The 18,924-nt window shown below is 37.0% G+C and overlaps 1 protein-coding gene across 1 annotated transcript in view; it reads right to left on the minus strand.

The window, feature by feature from the left end:
- Nucleotides 1–1,438: 1,438 nt before the first annotated feature.
- LOC145292924 (metal cation symporter ZIP14-like) overlaps nucleotides 1,439–18,924 on the minus strand; it is an 86,824-nt gene continuing 69,338 nt past the window's right edge. Inside the window, exons 7-8 of the mRNA XM_080139091.1 lie at nucleotides 9,538–9,725; nucleotides 1,439–3,862 (exon numbers count right to left, since the gene is read on the minus strand). Of these exons, the coding sequence (XP_079995217.1) occupies nucleotides 3,710–3,862; nucleotides 9,538–9,725 (341 nt within the window). The 3' untranslated portion in view covers nucleotides 1,439–3,709. The remainder of the gene's footprint in view (nucleotides 3,863–9,537; nucleotides 9,726–18,924) is intronic.

Consider the following 18,924-nt stretch of genomic DNA (forward strand, 5'->3'; position numbering starts at 1 on the left):
CAATGGTTGCTGGCAGTCCTGAAAGCGGATTTAGTCTCAGTACATCTATTACGTTTGAAGCAATGGAAAAAGTGATTTCTGTGCGCAATGGCAACAGCACATTCTGGAGAGAACCATGGCTGGCTGTAAGGTTTTTGCTGGAACTTTTCGAGGGTAGGAAACGGTCTATACCTAGAATTAACCATTCCGTCAGGTCTGATACTATAGAAGATACATCCTTTTTAAATATCGAACGCAGAGGTAGATCTGATATATCCCAGTCAGCCAAAGTGTATCGATATACTGTACGATGGAGATGTACGTATGAGGACTTATTACATTTCATTTTTATCTTTATTGATATAACAGAGTGGTCGGAAAATCCAAGAGGAGACAGAACGGAAACTGAACATAGTTCAGGGCAAGTTGTGAGAAAAATGCCTAGGAGGCTCGCATACTGGCCGTCATTGTCGGGCACACGGGTGGGTTCGTGAACAATCTGAGTGAGATCATAAGCAATGGAGAAATCACGACAGAACCTCCCCTCATCATCGGTCCTGTTTGAGTGGGTTAATTATTCCACATTGTGAACATTGAAGTCTCCACATACGTGAATATTAGCTGAAGGATAAGCAGATAGAACGGGGTCAATTTTCTCAGATATGCTTTTAAAGATAGTAACTCCACTTTTGTGGGGGCGATAGAGAGTAAATAAAAACACAGTGGTGTGAGCAAGTGCAACCCGAAAGCACATGTAGGGTAAGTTAGGATTTTCTCTGGAGATGCCCCTACCACATGGAAACCCATCTTTAATATAGCCACATATGCCATGCCCATGGCGATATTTGGGGTCAGATTCGGAAGTTAAGTTAGAGTATCCTTTAATTACAAACTTATCTAGGGAAATAGTTCGTCCAATTCCAGTTTCGCTTAGGAATAATAGGTCTGGTTTAGTCTCCTGTAATTCGGTGTCAACCTCTGGAAAGTTATAACGTAGACCCCTGATGTTGGAGAAGGAGACATGGTAGTGGGGATCTACGTTAGAAGTTGGAGATCCGGGTTTAATCGTGTATATTTTCTTGAAACTTGTCATGATGGAGTTTTGGGATTTGTGGACTAGGTCGACAGACTTGCTTAGAGCAGGACAAAGAGGGAAACTAAGAGAGGAAAAGAAATGAAGAATTTTTTGACGTTTGTTTAATCATAATGATTAAAGATTTAAGAATTTTTGACATCTCCAAATTGCTGATACCAAACATACAGTTAGTTTAGCGATTAGATCAACCGTTTTATTGTGATGTCGTGACACACAAACATACATACGCACAAACATATAACCTTATTTAATACATATCATAAATATATATATATATACATATATATTATATATATATATATATATATTCTAAGGTTATTGTTTTAAAGATGTTAAGTAACCAATAAAGTGTAACAAGATTAATACAAGAGTGCTCAATACCGAAGTAGAGCAGAATATACTCTTTATTTGTTTATATATAAGCAGTAATATGTTGCTCATGACTCATGTAAAAACAAATATATGTACATATCTATATATTGTTGATTTATTGATTTTTTTTATTATTTTATTAGCGATTCTGCATCATTTTCTTCTTTCTTTTCACTCCCTGAGCGCTTTTTTTAAAAAAGAAATGAGTTATCTGCCCTTTGTTGACATTTATTGTCGCCCCACATACTTAGGGCGTATTATTTTTTTTTTTAATTATTTTTATTAAAATATTATTACGTGCATAAAAGACTTACTGTTATGCACGTAATATTTAAATATATATATACATCTCTCTCTCTCTCTCTCTCTCTCTCTCTCTCTATATATATATATATATATATATATATATATATATTTGTTATTGTTGTTTTTTTTTCAAGCAATACATACGGTTAATATTGGCTCCGCCTCGAAGCTCATTTTTTTTTTATTTTACTTAGAAAGTCGCCCTTTTTAATTTGTTTTGACGTATATAACATATATATATATATATATATATATATATATATATATATATATATATATATATAAGACACTGTAGAATTCAAATGAAAAATCCTGATAGATATTACTTGAAGTAATACTTTCAAGGTGATCCTAGCCAAAAAGGAAAAGCTCAATATTTAAGAATAGAGCAATATATAAGTTTTGTGGTTAAATAACCCCTTCTATATATTCCTTTTGTCAAACAATAAATTCTTAAATCGAATATATGTCTCTATATGTTGTTTTTTTTCAGAATTTAAGATTTAACCACGAAAAAAAAATATATATATATACATATATATATATATATATATATATATATAGAGAGAGAGAGAGAGAGAGAGAGAGAGAGAGAGAGAGAAAGAGAGAGAGAGCGATGCCGAGAAAGAAATAATACAGATGATTATAGAATGTCCAGTTACATTAATAAAATTATCCAAATTCTGATATTTCTTCGCCAATGGAGTGTACTGTTTCCAAATTATTTTTTTATCCAAGGTCGTTAAGAATCAATGACTTTTCGTGAAGCTACAACTATTAAAACCCCTAATGTCAACAAATGTAAACGTATATAATATATTACTAATATGATATTATAATTATACAATATAATATGTTTTTACTTTTTTTCTGTTTATATCCGTCAATCGACCTTTGCCTGTTGGCAGTACAACTGCTGCTGATTCTCAAATTCCCTTTTACGCAAGCCGGACCGCTGACCATTTTTATTATTATTTTTTTTTATGCTTCCGAGGGGGGGGGATAATTAAAAGTCAATCGAACTTAAAATAAAAAGAAACGTCCCTTTTAACCTGGAAAAAGGGTTGTTTTACTGTCATGTAACTCGACATTTTCCCACTGTGGGGTGTCGTCTGGTTACAGTAGAGAAAGAGAAAAAAATGGACTTTGTGTTTACTTTCAGCAGCCTCAGAACCATCGCTTTCCTTATTTTGTCTTGCAGTCCGCACGTTCCATGAACGATGTTTCCGACAAAGAGGGAAGAATTATTGTTTTCTGGATCAGAATCTATCCATGTAACAGTTATAGTTAGCTTGAAGTGGTATTTTAGCACCTTACATCAGATGGCTTCATCGCTTGTCTGGGGTGATTTCATAAAAACAAAACTTTACATTTTGTATACATTAATTAAGAATTCGTTGATATATTTAATTTCCATTGATATTTTGTTTCAATTGTATTTTTGCTTATATTTCAGAAAAGTTAAACATTTATTATTAAAATAACTAAATTTCATACTAAACAAACATGTTTCATTTCTTCAGAATAAATCCGACATTTTTAAGTCTGACCCGCATTTTTAATACCCCTACTTAATTCGAAATAAAAACCATTGTTTAATCAATTTCAAACCAGAGTCTGCAAGCCTATACATGTTTGTCGCACCATCCACTTGACAATAACCATTAACCCTTGTCCTCGAGTGGCATTCGGGCCTTGATGAGCGGTGACTCTTTAATAAAATCTATTTAAAATGCTCTTTTAAGTAAGAAAATTTTAATTGAAAACTATACAATGATCCTTGTGTTACGCTAGGAAAATATGCAATATTGTAATTGCAATTGGTTGACGAATGTGTTATGTTTATTTAAAAATCAGCAGCAGCTGTCGTGTCAGCAGGCCAGTGTCGTGCTGGCGGGCATAACTAGTAAAACGTTTGTTTTTCGTAGTGATCGAATTGTCTTTCAGGATTTTCTGTTATAAGAAAACTGTTATATGTTCTGAATAATAGGAAATGACGAGAATGACTGCGAATCCAAGAATCATGCCAATATTCTGCAGGAAAAACAATGGCCAAGTTCCAAATTGATCGTTCTCACTTGCCTCCGCCACGCTGTTCATTTCAGGAATCTGTAAATGTATAAAATATAGACACTGTTCAATGTTTATCACAGTTTTAAAATAAGCAAAAATCAAATGATATGCATTTTATTTATAAAAGTTGTTTATAAAGTCAGACTTCAAATAAAGCAAGTAGTTCCCTATTTTTTATTCATAAAAGTTGTTTATAAAGTCAGGTTTCAAATAAAGCAAGTAGTTCCCTATTTTTTATTCATAAAAGTTGTTTATAAAGTCAGACTTCAAATAAAGCAAGTAGTTCCCTATTTTTTATTTATAAAAGTTGTTTATAAAGTCAGACTTCAAATAAAGCAAGTAGTTCCCTATTTTTTATTTATAAAAGTTTTTTATAAAGTCAGGTTTCAAATAAAGCAAGTAGTTCCCTATTTTTTATTCATAAAAGTTGTTTATAAAGTCAGACTTCAAATAAAGCAAGTAGTTCCCTATTTTTATTTATAAAAGTTGTTTATAAAGTCAGGTTTCAAATAAAGCAAGTAGTTCCCTATTTTTTATTTATAAAAGTTGTTTATAAAGTCAGGTTTCAAATAAAGCAAGTAGTTCCCTATTTTTTATTTATAAAAGTTTGTTTATAAAGTCAGACTTCAAATAAAGCAAGTAGTTCCCTATTTTTTATTTATAAAAGTTGTTTATAAAGTCAGGTTTCAAATAAAGCAAGTAGTTCCCTATTTTTTATTCATAAAAGTTGTTTATAAAGTCAGACTTCAAATAAAGCAAGTAGTTCCCTATTTTTTATTTATAAAAGTTGTTTATAAAGTCAGACTTCAAATAAAGCAAGTAGTTCCCTATTTTTTATTTATAAAAGTTGTTTATAAAGTCAGGTTTCAAATAAAGCAAGTAGTTCCCTATTTTTTATTTATAAAAGTTTGTTTATAAAGTCAGACTTCAAATAAAGCAAGTAGTTTCCTATTTTTCTATGTATAAAAGTTTGTTTATAAAGTCAGACTTCAAACAAAGCAAGTATTTCCCTATTTTTCTATGTATAAAAGTTTGTTTATAAAGTCAGACTTTAAATAAAGCTAGTTCCCTATTTTTATTTATAAAAGTTTGTTTATGAAGAAAACCAGACTTCTACTACGAAAATTGGAAAAGGCTGAGCATGATAAATTCGTAGATTACATCTTGCATCGGAAAACAGCAGATTTATCATTCAATGAGAGGGTAAATTTGTTAACAGAACTTTTCTCGCCGAAAACGTCTCTTTTCCATAAGCGTTGGAGATGTTTGAATATGGTACAAGACGATAATGACGATTTTGCCATCTACGCAGCTGTAGTGAACAAACACTGTGATGACTTTAAGTTGTCTTAACTAACAGCAGACACTTTTAAATGTCTGGTGTTTGCGCAAGGGTTAACCTCGGGAAAAGATGCGGAAATCAGGCGCAGAGTCATTACAAGATTAGAAAAGGAACCGAACGTAACACTTCAAAAATTGACTGAGGATTGGCAAAAAGTAACAATTATAAAAGAAGATACAAGAAATGTCGAAGCAGGCATCGCGAAAAAAAAAAGTAACTAAGAAAAAACTAAAAGCACCGAGCGCTTGTTTCAGATGTGGTGGAATACATTGGGTAAGGGATTGCCCATTTTTAACAAAAAGATGCTATTTATGCAATAAGATCGGTCATAAAAGTTCACACTAGGAAAACTCAGAATAGATGCCGTCTACGTCAAATCAGAACTAAGGACGTCGTAGATGAAAATCTACGCAAATATGTAACGGTTTACAATTTCGGCAAGGCTATTAAATTCCAATTAGACAGTGGATCGGATCTTTTAATAATAAATCTCAAAACGTGAAAAATATTACGAAAGCCGACTATATTAAAAACTAACAGAACGGCGACGGCCGTTAATGGCATAATAATTCATTTTTAAGGTAAATTAATTACAAACGTCACTTTACGGGGGAAAACAAAAAAACTAAGATTGTATGTGCTAAAAGATAGTGAGAACCTGCTCGGTTCTGACAGCATGGAGGTGTTTCGCCTCTGACATCTTCCTATATCCCCATTCTGCAAGGAAATAGATACCCGCCTAGCAGAAACGGAGAAACTTATAACTTGTTTTAAAAAAGAATTCACAAACGTATTTACTCTTGGCCTGGGGAGATGTACAAAAATGGCCGCAGATTTTAAGTTGAAACCTGGCACACAACCAGTGTTTAAAAAGAGACGTAATGTCCCGTTCGATTCCCTGAACAAAATAAATCAGGAACTAGACAGATTAGAAAGCATCGGTATACTGGCTAAAATTTAATATAGTGAGTGGGCTGCTCCGGCAGTTTACATAAAAAAAAGGTCCGGGGAAATTCGCGTTTGCGTCGACTTCGCGACTGGACTCAACGGGTTTTTAACAGATTTTCACTATCCATTACCTATTACAGAAGAAGTGTTCACGAAATTAAATGGCGGCAAGTTTTTTTCTAAGATCGATCTAAGCGACGCTTACCTACAGATTCCGGTAAACGACAAAAGCGCTAACCTCCTCTGTATTAACACTCATCGGGGTTTGTACAGACACGAAAGACTCGCGTTTGGTATCAAGGTGGCACCCGCAATATTCCAGCAAGTAATGGATACTATGCTGTCCGGCTTGGACATCGCAATCGCATATCTTGATGACATTATCATACGAGTAAAAGCAGGAAGGAATATGACAAATATATCAGACAAGTATTCAGTCGAATACAAGATTATGGATTTAAGATCAAAGCAGATAAATACAAGTTCTTTTTACAAACAATTAAATACCTGGGTCAAATAATCGATAAAGATGGCAGACGCCCAAACCAAGATAGGGCGACCGCTATTAAAGAAATGCCAGCACCAGTAAACATAACTCACTTGCAGAGGTTTTTTTTTAGGTTTGGCAAATTATTACCAGGGGTTCATCCTAAATATGCACAAATTGCGCGCACCACTTAATGAATTGCTGAAGAAGGATAAGGCTTGGGAGTAGACAAAAGATTGCCAGACATCATTCCAAGAAATAAAAAGAATCCTGACCTCAAAACTATTCCTAGCGCATTTCAACCCGCAGTTGGACATAATAGTAGCTAGCGACGCTAGTCAATATGGCGTCGGGGCGTGCATGCTACATCGAATGCCGGATGGCTCGAAACAGCCTATTGCTTTCGCATCACGGATTCTCTTGCTAGCGAACAAGAATTATTCTCAGATCGAGAAAGAGGCCCTAGGAATTATATTTGCAGTTTCAAAATTCCACCGGTTCTTTTACGGAAAACATTTTTTCTACAAACCGACCATAAGCCGTTTATATCCATTTTTGGATAAAAAAAAAGGGCTTGCAACATTCACTGCGAACCGACTATTAAGATGGGGCACAATTCCGCTGAAATATAATTTTGCAATTCAATTTCTCCCCTGAAAACAACTAGCCCATGCAGACAGTCTATCTTTAAGATTCAGTAATCGCGGCACTACGTATTAATAGTGATGTAAAAACCATGATAAACAATATTATCCGCGAACTGCCTATCACACTTCAGGAAATTAAGTCAGAATCCCTAAATGACAATTTCATTCAAACCACGAAACAGAAATTAGCACTGGGTGACACCAGTTCAGATATTTTTCTGGTTGCGACGAAATACTGTTATACGGTGAAAGGGTTGTCACCCCCCAAACCTTTCAAAAAAGAATTCTCAGTGATTTTCACATGGGGCATCCAGGAATAAATAGAATGAAAAGCCTAATGAGAAGTTTTGTTTATTGGGCAGCTATGGACCAAGATATTACCGACATGGTGAACAGATGCAAAGGCTGTGCTTTGGCTGCAAAAGCACCACCGATAACATATAAACTTTGGCCTAAAGCTGAACAACCAGAGGATCCACATCGATTATACGGGACCTGTGGAGGATTTTTACTACCTGATAGTAGTTGATTCTTACTCTAAATGGCCAGAGGTACTAAGACGCAAAAGCCGACCATGTCAACAATGACAAATTTTTATTGGAATTATTTGCTCGGTTTGGGGTTGTAGACTTCTGGTTAGCGACAACGCTACACAGGTCACCTCGACAGAGTTCAGAGAATTCAAGCATATTACGACACCCCAATACCACGCCAGATGCAACGACCAGGTCGAACGCTTCGTCGATACGCTTAAAAGGGCATTAAAAAAGGCGTCCGGTACACCGACAGAAAAGGCCCTTCAGCAATTTCTGCAGGTTTACAGAATCACGAGAAATCCGCACAAACCAGATGCGGGATCTCCAGCAGAAATCATGTTTGGACGGAAAATAAAATCCGTATTTGATAAACTGCTACCCAAACACATAGTACACAACAGAACCTCTACAATGCCAACGGAACGGGTTAACAGCGCAGATAATGTGTATTTTAGACATTTTAGAAATAACATTTCTTTTTGGGAACAGTGCACGATCTTACAAAGAATCGGCCATGTTACATACATCATTCAGGGCCCAAAGTTCCAACATAAGAGGCCCTGTCGGTGGGGCATTACAATACGCCGACTGCCCCTCCTGCAGAGGGTAAAAGTCCCTCAATGGGGGTCCTGGATATGACCTTAAACTATATCCAGTGATGAGGCCCCAGCTTGTGGGCTTTGGGGAGTGTGAAGCCACCCTTTAATTACCATTGCTCCCAGGGTTACTCTGACCCGGAGTGGTAGTACCTGTTAGGGTCACAACTATGGGTTAAATAGAAGCCGACGTGAAAACAACAAATATATTCTATTAAAAATTTTTTTTTCTTCAAAATCTTTGGATTCGGCATTAAATAACCCAAAACGGGTTGATATGCCGTAAAAAAAACAACTAACCAACCAACATCCAACATAAGAGGCACCTGAACCAAATCAAGAAACGGTTCTACGAGAATCAAGAAGAACCGCCGCAGGACGGCAGTGAGGCGATTGAAACTGTGTATGACTGTTTTGACATAGACCCTCCAAAAGAGATGTCAGAACCGAGACGCTCCGGCAGAAAGTGGAAGCGCACAGACCCCTTGGTGGTCTGCCCCCAAAGGAAGAAATACTGATTTTCACAACCGCGGAAATCAGCTTGGGAGGGGAGTGTAGTGGATGAATCACCCTCCAAATGGACTGTTCTATCCATTATATAAGCGTAGACCTTTTGAGCCCAGGTGTGGATTAAACAGCAGAGCGACCATCGCTTGCTTGGTGACATTTACTACTCTTTTCAGTTGTAACCTTTTTACGTTGTTGTTCCAGTAAAACATTGTTTACACTCTATTCAGTTGTTCTGTTTTCTTTGTGGCTTATTGCAAGCCATAACATAACGTCCGACTTAAAATAAAGCAAGTAGTTCCCGATTTTTAAAAATTATACTTGTACTCCCTCAACGTCTAAACCCCGCCTAACCTTGCAAACATTTCTTCAGAGCTAGGGAAAACATTTTCCAACCACTATTTTAAAGAATTTAATTTCCTTATGTCGACTAATTACTCAAGTAATCTACATACATAAGTGTTCTGTTTACATGTGTGTGTGTAGGTTTACAGAGAGGAATAGAAATGTCGACGGAGAAAGTGGGGGAAGAGAGAAAGAGAAACAAGAGAGAGAGATAGAAGTTTTTTTGTAGAAATAAGTAATACCTTTTCCCCGGGTAACGCCGGGTAGCACTGCTAGATCGTCTGTTATTGATATTTTACTTACCATATCAACCAAAGCAATATAAAGAAACATGCCTCCAGCAATTCCAAAGATCCAGCGGTGAGCAGAGGTGATTTCTCCTAAGACAATCCCAAGGATCAATCCGATGTAAGACATGAAAGCCGAGAGAAGGTTGAAGAGAAGGGCCTTTTTTAAGGTGATTCCAGAATTCAGTAAGATGGCGATATCCCCTGAAAAACAAAATCAATATGAAAACAGAAATCTTCAAATGCAAAGGCCGTTCCAAAACAGAAAAGCCAATTTTTTAAAACCCAAAACCTAAAACGGTGAAGAGCTGCGAAGACTTGACCGGTACCATTGAAATGAACGATCTTCTGTACCCCAAAATTTATTTTTCTACATAGTCACCACCGTTCGCAATGTGTTTTCAACAGGAATTCAATGATGCGTCTCTGCTTCTGAGGAATGTCCATGACAAGGGTTGCTTTCTTAGAGTCTCATGCCGCTATTTTTTTATTACATTTTCACCCCAAACAAGGCACATTGCCACTTTGGTGTAGGGGGCTACTATCAGAGGTAACATCTACTGGGGTACTATGTGGGGATTTGGGCAGCAAGATATTTGTTCACGTTACACTTGAACTTCTGCACGTTAGTAGAGTTGGGGAAGCAGGGATGGAATTCCAAAGTCTTGCGATTCTGGGGAAGAAACTACTGAAGTAGAAAGATCTTTTACATCTAGGGATCTCTACTGTGTGGGGGTGAGATTTAGCTGCATGTCGGGTGTGTCGAGGGTGTTTATGTAGTTGGGGCACAAGTGCCTGCAGTTCGTCAGAGCATTCACCATTAAAATACTTGTAGAACAGGCAGAGGGATGCAACGTTTCGTCGATAGAGGCTGAAGCTTAGATGTCAGTTCAGGGCCTATCAGATTGAACCTTGTCTAGGAGCGAGAGACTAGTAGCAGATGCGCCAGCCCAAATATGACAGCAATATTCCATACATGGGCGAATGGTGGCCTCATAGAGGTACAGGATACTTTCGGGTGTTAGTAATCTTCTAGCACGGTAGAGAGAGCCTTACTTCTTTGCGCCGGCCCTGGCAATGCTTTCAATGTAATTGTTCAACTCATGTTTCCTGTGAACGTTAGGCCAAGGAGTTTGAAAGATGTACTCTCAGATAAAGTGTCCTTGGCGATTGCTATAGGTGGTAGAGAAGATTTCTTGCAATTATTGAAGCAAACTAGTTTAGTCTTTATAGAGTATGGTGTCCTCAGCATATATACCCATCTCAGAGACAATTTTGTCGGGGAGTTCATTTATGAATATTAGGAACAACAGAGGTCCAAGGATAGACCCTTGGGGCACTCCCGCATTTATATCATATTGTTTAGATGTACGACCGTCGGGGACAACCATGGGTTTTCTCTTATCTAAAAAGGATTTAATTATGCTTAGTATTCTACCAGTGATTCCGTATGATCTAATTTTCCTGAGGAGACCCTCATGCAATACCCTTTCAAAAGACTTAGATATATCTAGAGCTACCGCGCTGCCCTCCCCGGCTTTGTCCAGTGAGTGGTATATACGGTCAGATATTGCAGTTAGAATGTCTGCTGCGGAACGGGCTTGTCTAAATCCTATTGTTGGTCAGTCAGAAGTTTAGCATGTGTAAGGTGATGGACTAGAGCATGGTATATTAAGGTCTCAAATATTTTGGAAAAAAGTGGGAGGAGGCTAATGGGGTAATAATTTGATGGGTCAGTTCTTTCGCCAGAATTCTTGAATACTGGTACTACAGAAGCAGTTTTCCAACAGCCCGGAGAACAAGATTCATTAAGACATTTGTGGTAGAGTTTGAGGAGAACTGGAGCTACTTTAGCTGAGCACTTTTTAATAATACAGACAGGATGAGATCGGGTCCACATGCATTTGAAGTGTCAAGGTGTTTTTATGATAGCATGCACCTGAGCAGGGGTGATTTTCAGATCGTCTAGCGTGGCGTCTGTCCGCAAAGGAAAGTCAGGTAGGGGGTGGTTGAGAGGGGCAAGTGTGGACTGGCAAGCATATTAGCCTTCTCGGTTGCTGAGCAATCAACCTCGTGATTGTTGGTTAGTGGGGAAATTGTTGATTGCCCATTATTTACTACACTGTTGTAGATTTTCCAGAAGTCACGAGTTCCTAATTTCTGTGTTTTTTTAGTGGTTTCAGTAAATTCTCTTTTAGCTGTCGCTATTTCTTTCTTAACGTTACTTCTATCTCCTCTGTACTTCTGTCTGTTTGAACTGGACTTATATCGGTTAAATCTGCGGTATGCATGCTGCCTTTGAGCAATGGCAGATGCGCAAGTCGAAATAAACCATTGAGGAGAGTGGGGCTTGCTATAAAATTTCCGCATGGGGACATGTGCTTCAATTGCAGTTTTGAACCATTCAGTGGTCTCATTTGCGCACTGTTCAACAGGAAGAGAAAAATATTTTCCCATGGGGCATCTCTGATAAGATCTCTGATGTCCCCCCAGTCAGCCATTTTATAATATCTCGTTGTTTTGAGCACTGGCTCTTCAGTTTTGGCTCTAGAGTTTAGGGCGATGTCAATCATTGCATGATTAGCGTTCCCAAGTCGGCATTCGTTATACAATCATCGGGAACTGTAGTCAAAAACAGATCTAAAAGTGATGCGTGATGTTCTTGCTGATCAGGGAAACGCGTTGGGAATGTAACCATTTGTGATAGGAAGTGAGATATAGAGAAGCTATGTGTTGTTCTGCCCGCTGCATCTGTGTAAGTAGAGAATCCAAACCAGTTCTTGTGATTGATATTAAAGTCACCAAATACATGTACTTGTGCGCTAGTGTCGAGGGAGGGCTGTGTCTATTCTGTCAGTGACTTTGTTTATTATAGTGCAGTCCTGGGTCGAGGGAGAGCGGCAGAGAAAATAATAGTAGCTAATGTTGTGTTGCATGATTAGTCTAAAGCACATAAAGCTTGATCGTCCGATTCTAGGTTTTTTTTCTCTAGTCGAGGGAAGGGTATTACGAATGTAAACTCCAAGTCTGTGCATATGTCTGTCAGAGTCCTTACGGCAGAGTGGGAGATATCCAGTCATGTTAAAGTATTTAAAGGGGATGGAGGAGTGTAGGCTAGTCTCACTTAGTGCTAAGATATCCGGGGTATTTGTTAGGAGAAATGCTTCTACATCAGCTAAATTAGTTCTAAGCCCACGGATGCTCGTGAATGCAAGCCTCAAGGGAGGAGGCAAGTTGGATTTGTTTGACCCTAAGCCTGGTTTAAGCTTATTTTTAGATTGTACTGTCATCATATGTTTTAAAGAGTTTCAGTTTAGGTAAGGGGGAGCTGAACAGGAGGTTATGCAGAGCATCACACATACAACACAAGTAGACCATCAGCTGACCTTTCTTCAACTAGGATTGTGGCCTCAGGTAAGCCCACCGGGGATGAGTGCAGGGTCTCTTTCCATGCGCGACATGGCACTACAAACATCCCGATATTATACAACGGTTGATGGAGCAGCCACTCTAAGCGCTACCAAAGAGTTAGGACACCTGTACTACCAGTCGGAAACAGCAGCCAGGAACTGTCAATCCGGTACTCTCAACCCATCAGAAGAAGCTCAACCCAATCTAATTGCACAGGCATATGTGGTACTCAAGCACTCCTAAGTGTCCAGTTTTGAGGGGTGAGATGTGTCGGGAGTGGGGAAAACGGCGTTCATTGCCCTAGATAAGAAACAAGATCTACCACTCTGTGTTTCTGTCGAATCAGTGTGATATAGTCTCTGCGCTTGACTAATAGGCAAAGAAGGAGTATGGAAGCCGGGCGATAGACAGAGCCTATCTACTCCTTGATCAGATTAGATTTGCACACCGGTAATTTGCTTGAGTCACCAGCTCTAGGAAACTTGTCATCCAAGACTGAAGAGGCCTCCCTCCTCTTTGGGTTAGTTTCAGAGTTTTCCTTCTCCTAGACGTATGATCTGGGAAGATCTACTAGGTCCGTCAGCACTGAGAGTGTTTGCTCCACGCCTGGGTTCTAATCACAATTTATTATTGTCTAATACATATATTCAGTTATAAGAAAATAAACCTACTTATGTAATTTATACCACTGTTTTTATATTAATATATAGTAAATATTTAAAATTGTTTTAGAAATGATGGCATGTTAAAAATTTTATTGCTTGAATTCTTCAAACTGATATAAATTATATGTTAACATTCTTTATAATAGCTCTGTTTGATTTCAATAAGCAACTATTGAGCTGATATTAATATCTATAGTATTTGAATTATTAAAATACCTGTTTTTGGAATTTACCTATATCTATTATGATTGTTTTTTATAAATATTATTCTATTATGCATTATACTCTACTTAAGTTGAACTATTTAACCATAAATTTTGAGATATATATGTGCATGCACACATTAATTTCTGCGTCATTCGTGAGTTTAATTTTCAGGTCATTACAGTCATTATAAAAAAAGCAATTTGCCATCATCTCCAATTCTCTCGGGCGGAATGAAAATAGGAAGCATTACTTTTGGAACTCATACTTTATTAATCACCAGCATCACGACTGAGTCTGCATTTCAGCACTTGTTCAAAGAGCACGTTCATTTCAACACTTGTTCAAAGAGCACGTTTATTTCAACACTTGTTCAAAGAGCACGTTCATTTCAACACTTGTTCAAACAGCGCGTTCATTTCAACACTTGTTCAAAGAGCACGTTAATTTCAACACTTGTTGTTTAAAGAGCACGTTAATTACAACACTTGTTCAAAGAGCACGTTCATTTCAACACTTGTTCAAAGAGCACGTTCATTTCAACACTTGTTCAAAGAGCACGTTAATTTCAACACTTGTTGTTCAAAGAGCACGTTAATTACAACACTTGTTCAAAGAGCACGTTCATTTCAACACTTGTTCAAAGAGCACGTTCATTTCAACACTTGTTCAAAGAGCACGTTAATTACAACACTTGTTCAAAGAGCACGTTCATTTCAACACTTGTTCAAACAGCACGTTCATTTCAACACTTGTTCAAACAGCACGTTCAAACAAATTTTCAGTTTTTTACTCATGTTCACCTCTCACAAGTCATATCGCCACTTGGACGTATTATTTGGAACCATGCCCATGAAAACTTAACAAGATGTTGGTCTACGTTACACTTAAACTTCTGCACATCAGTAAAGTCAGGAAAGGAGGTAGCAGGAAGGAGATTCTAAAGTTTGAGTGAAGAAACTATTAGAATAGAAAGCTTTCTGGCATTTAGGGACCTCAACAGTGAAGGAGTGTAATTTTGTTGTTTGTCAGGTATATGTGCATACAGGGGGCATAATTGCAACGAGCTCATTAGAGCACATTCCATTAAAATACTTGTAAAACGGACACACCCAAAGCTGCAACATTGCGGCATTGGGACGAGGGTTGGATCTTAGTTGACAAAGAGACCCATTTTTGGATCCTATCTAAGAGGGATAGATTAATGGCAGATGCACAAGCTTATATGTGCCAACCATATTCCATGCATGGGCAAATGGTGGCTTTATAGAGGTTCGGAATACTCTCAGGTGTGAATAGTTTTCTAGCTTGATAGAGAAAACTTACCTTCTTTGCTGCATCTTTCGCAATGTCTACAATGTATTTGTTCTAGTAATTGTCTGTATTTTTGAGATGAGGTGTTTTCATTGATTGAAATTGTCTGACTGACTTCCTCATCTTGGTTGTTATCGTCACAACGTTTCGGCCGTTTTGCTCTCCGGCCTTGACACATCAGGTGTTTTTTATCGAACTGGGGAACCGTTTGTTAGGAGTCTCGAACCCAACCCTTTATTATTATTACGGGGGTACCGTGTTCGGACTCCAGCTAGGCTCTGGGACATAGTTGCTGATTCTCTGTTTTGAATGTTACTTTTTACTGCATTCGTTCAGGATTGAACTCAGCACCTTTGTAAACTTTGATACAGCGTCTAGTGTAACATATAGGGGGTCTTATTAAAAGAGTCTTGTGAGAGCGATGCTTAGAAGGGAGTCTTATTACAGTGAGGGATGCTGTAAGACTCAGAGAGAGAGAGAGAGAGAGACGTTGAATCTTATTACAGAGAGTTCTAGAGAGATATTGTTCATGTTATAAGAGATTCTTATATATGAAAATGTTCCTTCTTTGTTGTGTAGAATGGAAGAGAAGGAGAAAGCTCTTTGAGTGAGGACACAGTGTTCAAGCAGTTCGGACATTGTGTAGACATGATGATGTTGAGACGTGTATGTAAAGACATATATTAACACAAATACATAATACAATTGGACTTTACCTTTCTGTAGGAATCATAAGACACAAGACGAGCTTTACAAAACACATAATGGTTTATTCTTCACACGGCCGTGATTCCATCATCAAGAATTCAAAGTTTCACATTTTTTCTTGAAGTGACGTCTCGCTTCCAGACGTCTGACTGTCTCTGAGTTTTCTCACTGACTGGTTTCTAACTAAAGTTTTTCTCTATTCTAGAACTTTCTATTTTCCGTGACGTCATACACATGTTAAAACATGTGCATTCTTCCACGTGTCCTGGACATACGTGTCCAAAACTTTTCCTATTTCTACAAAAGGAATTTTAACCTATATTCAATATATTAAAAACATTATCTTATAAGCTGCATTCTTTCAATTTAAAATTTCATAATAAACTTGACAGCTCACATTCTTTTCTTGAAATATTTATCTATTTCTAAACAAATGTTTTGTTTTACATTTTTAAATTCTCACACGTAATCTATTTCTAAACTAGATTACGAGGTTCGAATTTCGCCTATGCCATTTCATTTTCATTTTAAACTAAATTCTCCATTTTTATACTTGCATGAAAAGGGGACAGCTCTTATCATGTAACATCCCTCCCTTCCATATTTCACAAAATAAAAATGTATGCATTTTTAAATTTAGTACATTTTTTTATTTTTACATCTACACAACCACACGGCTAGAAAGATCAGGCTAAAAATCAAACGAAAAAAAAAAATCTCTTTCAGTCAGCCCTTCACGGCCGACTTCACAATTATTTATTTATTTATAAGATTAGAACCTTTCTGATCTTCGTGGCATTTACTTTTTGGGTATAGGGTCTTTACCTATGATTCACATCAGCTATTTTCCAGGCACCCATATGCCTCAGACTAGAGGTTTTCGCCTTTCTCGAAATTGACTTCCTTCGTCTCAAAAGTGTTCTGATCTCTCTTTCCGCATGGTTAGTCTTATCAAGTATGGCTTTGTTTTTTATTCTATAACTATCTTACACGGGACATACCAAAGCTCATATACTTAAATCTTTGTGGTTGACTTCAGAATTTTAAGATATACCTTTTTTTCTCTCATACGGATTCACTCGGATCTCCTTGCTTGGATTCTTGAAACTTCGACGAGGATTTAGAAATATCACCCCTAACTAACTAACACTTTTCTGCGCCCAACACCTTAATAGCGCTCTAAATACTATCTAATTGCCCGATTTTTTTGTGATTTTTCTTTTCTCTCACCAGAGCCTCTAAGATCCAGCAGATATATCCTACATTCATGCATCTCTAAAAGAAATACAAGGTTATATCTTTCTTACGTAATCTACGGCATATTTTTGCCTGTCTCTTACTTCATTATGCTATATGTGATTGCCTCGGGACTACCTCTCATCGGTTTACTGGTCCCCTTAAGAATTTTCGTATTCTTTCCAACGCCTGTTTATTAATTAAGCCAAGACTTACTACTTTGCTTGGAGTCGGTACGTGCAACCAGCTTATTTTAAGCACTTAATTAACCAGGTTCCCAAATTTTTCGTATAGGGGCACTTCTTGGGCTTATTAATCCCTACCAAGTCACTTTTCTTGGAGAAAAAAATGTTAGGATCTCTAAAAAAAACAACAAAACCAAATGCTAAAACAAAACATCTTTCTTACGGCGTATCACATCTAAAAACTCTCCAAATACCCGTTTACGTAATGTTAATTCTTGTCCCCCTTCTAAAATTCTAACTGAATCTGTAAGCCAACCATACGTCTTAACTTATTTTCTACTAGATCATTTTAATCTAATGTATATTTACTGCTGACTTTGAATTCTTGCTGTGAAAATCATAACATTTAGTTACATAAGACAATTTACAATATTTGTTCAACATCATAAAACATTTTCAAAAAAAATACCTTAATACATTTAAAAATTTTGCAACAGTTATAACTTTTTTTTTCAACAACAAAAAAAAAATCATCTGTAACAAACAACAATTCAACAGTCTGTCCAAAACAATTGTCCCTTTTTTTTTTCCAAAAAAAAAAAAAAAATTCAAATGAAACACACAAAAAATAAAAAGCCGAAAAGTTCAACTATGAACACAAAATGCAATTCCAAACAGACTTTACACGCTGTTTCAGAGAGTACATGCGACCTTTGAAAAATTCCTGTTTTGATTGACAGATTAAATTCAACAATTCGTCCAAACGATTTCATATTGACACAATTTTTCTAATGACACTTCATACAAATTTCAAAACAATAATAGGTGACCCCCAATATCTGCATTTGCGTGTGTGTGTGTGTGTGTGTGTGTGTGTGTTTTTATCAAACCAATTCATTTATCAATGAATTACGCGTGGTGACGTGTTTACTATATTTCCATTCATTACTACGGATTCTTTTACGGCATATCGGCCTTTTCTTCTATTTCTTTTTAATATTTCTTGTATCTTTTGTTCTCTGTGTGCGTGTGTGTTCAATTTTTTTTTCTTTTTTTTTTCGCATTTCTGTGATCGTGTAATTTTTTTTTCCGTGGTATTATTTATTTATTTATTTTTTAAAATTATGTTGGACCCTTTTAAAACGTTGTGTTTTTAACTTTTTTTTTCATGCTATCGACCCCAGGTTCGTTTTTTTTTTCTTTAAACCCATCCTTGCTGGGTGGTCTGGTCATTTACGGCACCAAATATGTATATGTTACATATAGGGGGTCTTATTAAAAGAGTCTTGTGAGAGAGATGCTTAGAAGGGAGTCTTATTACAGTGAGGGATGCTGTAAGACTCAGAGAGAGAGAGAGAGAGAGAGACGTTGAATCTTATTACAGAGAGTTCTAGAGAGATATTGTTCATGTTATAAGAGATTCTTATATATGAAAATGTTCCTTCTTTGTTGTGTAGAATGGAAGAGAAGGAGAAAGCTCTTTGAGTGAGGACACAGTGTTCAAGCAGTTCGGACATTGTGTAGACATGATGATGTTGAGACGTGTATGTAAAGACATATATTAACACAAATACATAATACAATTGGACTTTACCTTTCTGTAGGAATCATAAGACACAAGACGAGCTTTACAAAACACATAATGGTTTATTCTTCACACGGCCGTGATTCCATCATCAA

This window comes from Euprymna scolopes, chromosome 14 (genome assembly GCF_053919585.1).
Source record: "Euprymna scolopes isolate OS-2025 chromosome 14, ASM5391958v1, whole genome shotgun sequence".
NCBI lineage: Eukaryota > Metazoa > Mollusca > Cephalopoda > Sepiida > Sepiolidae > Euprymna > Euprymna scolopes.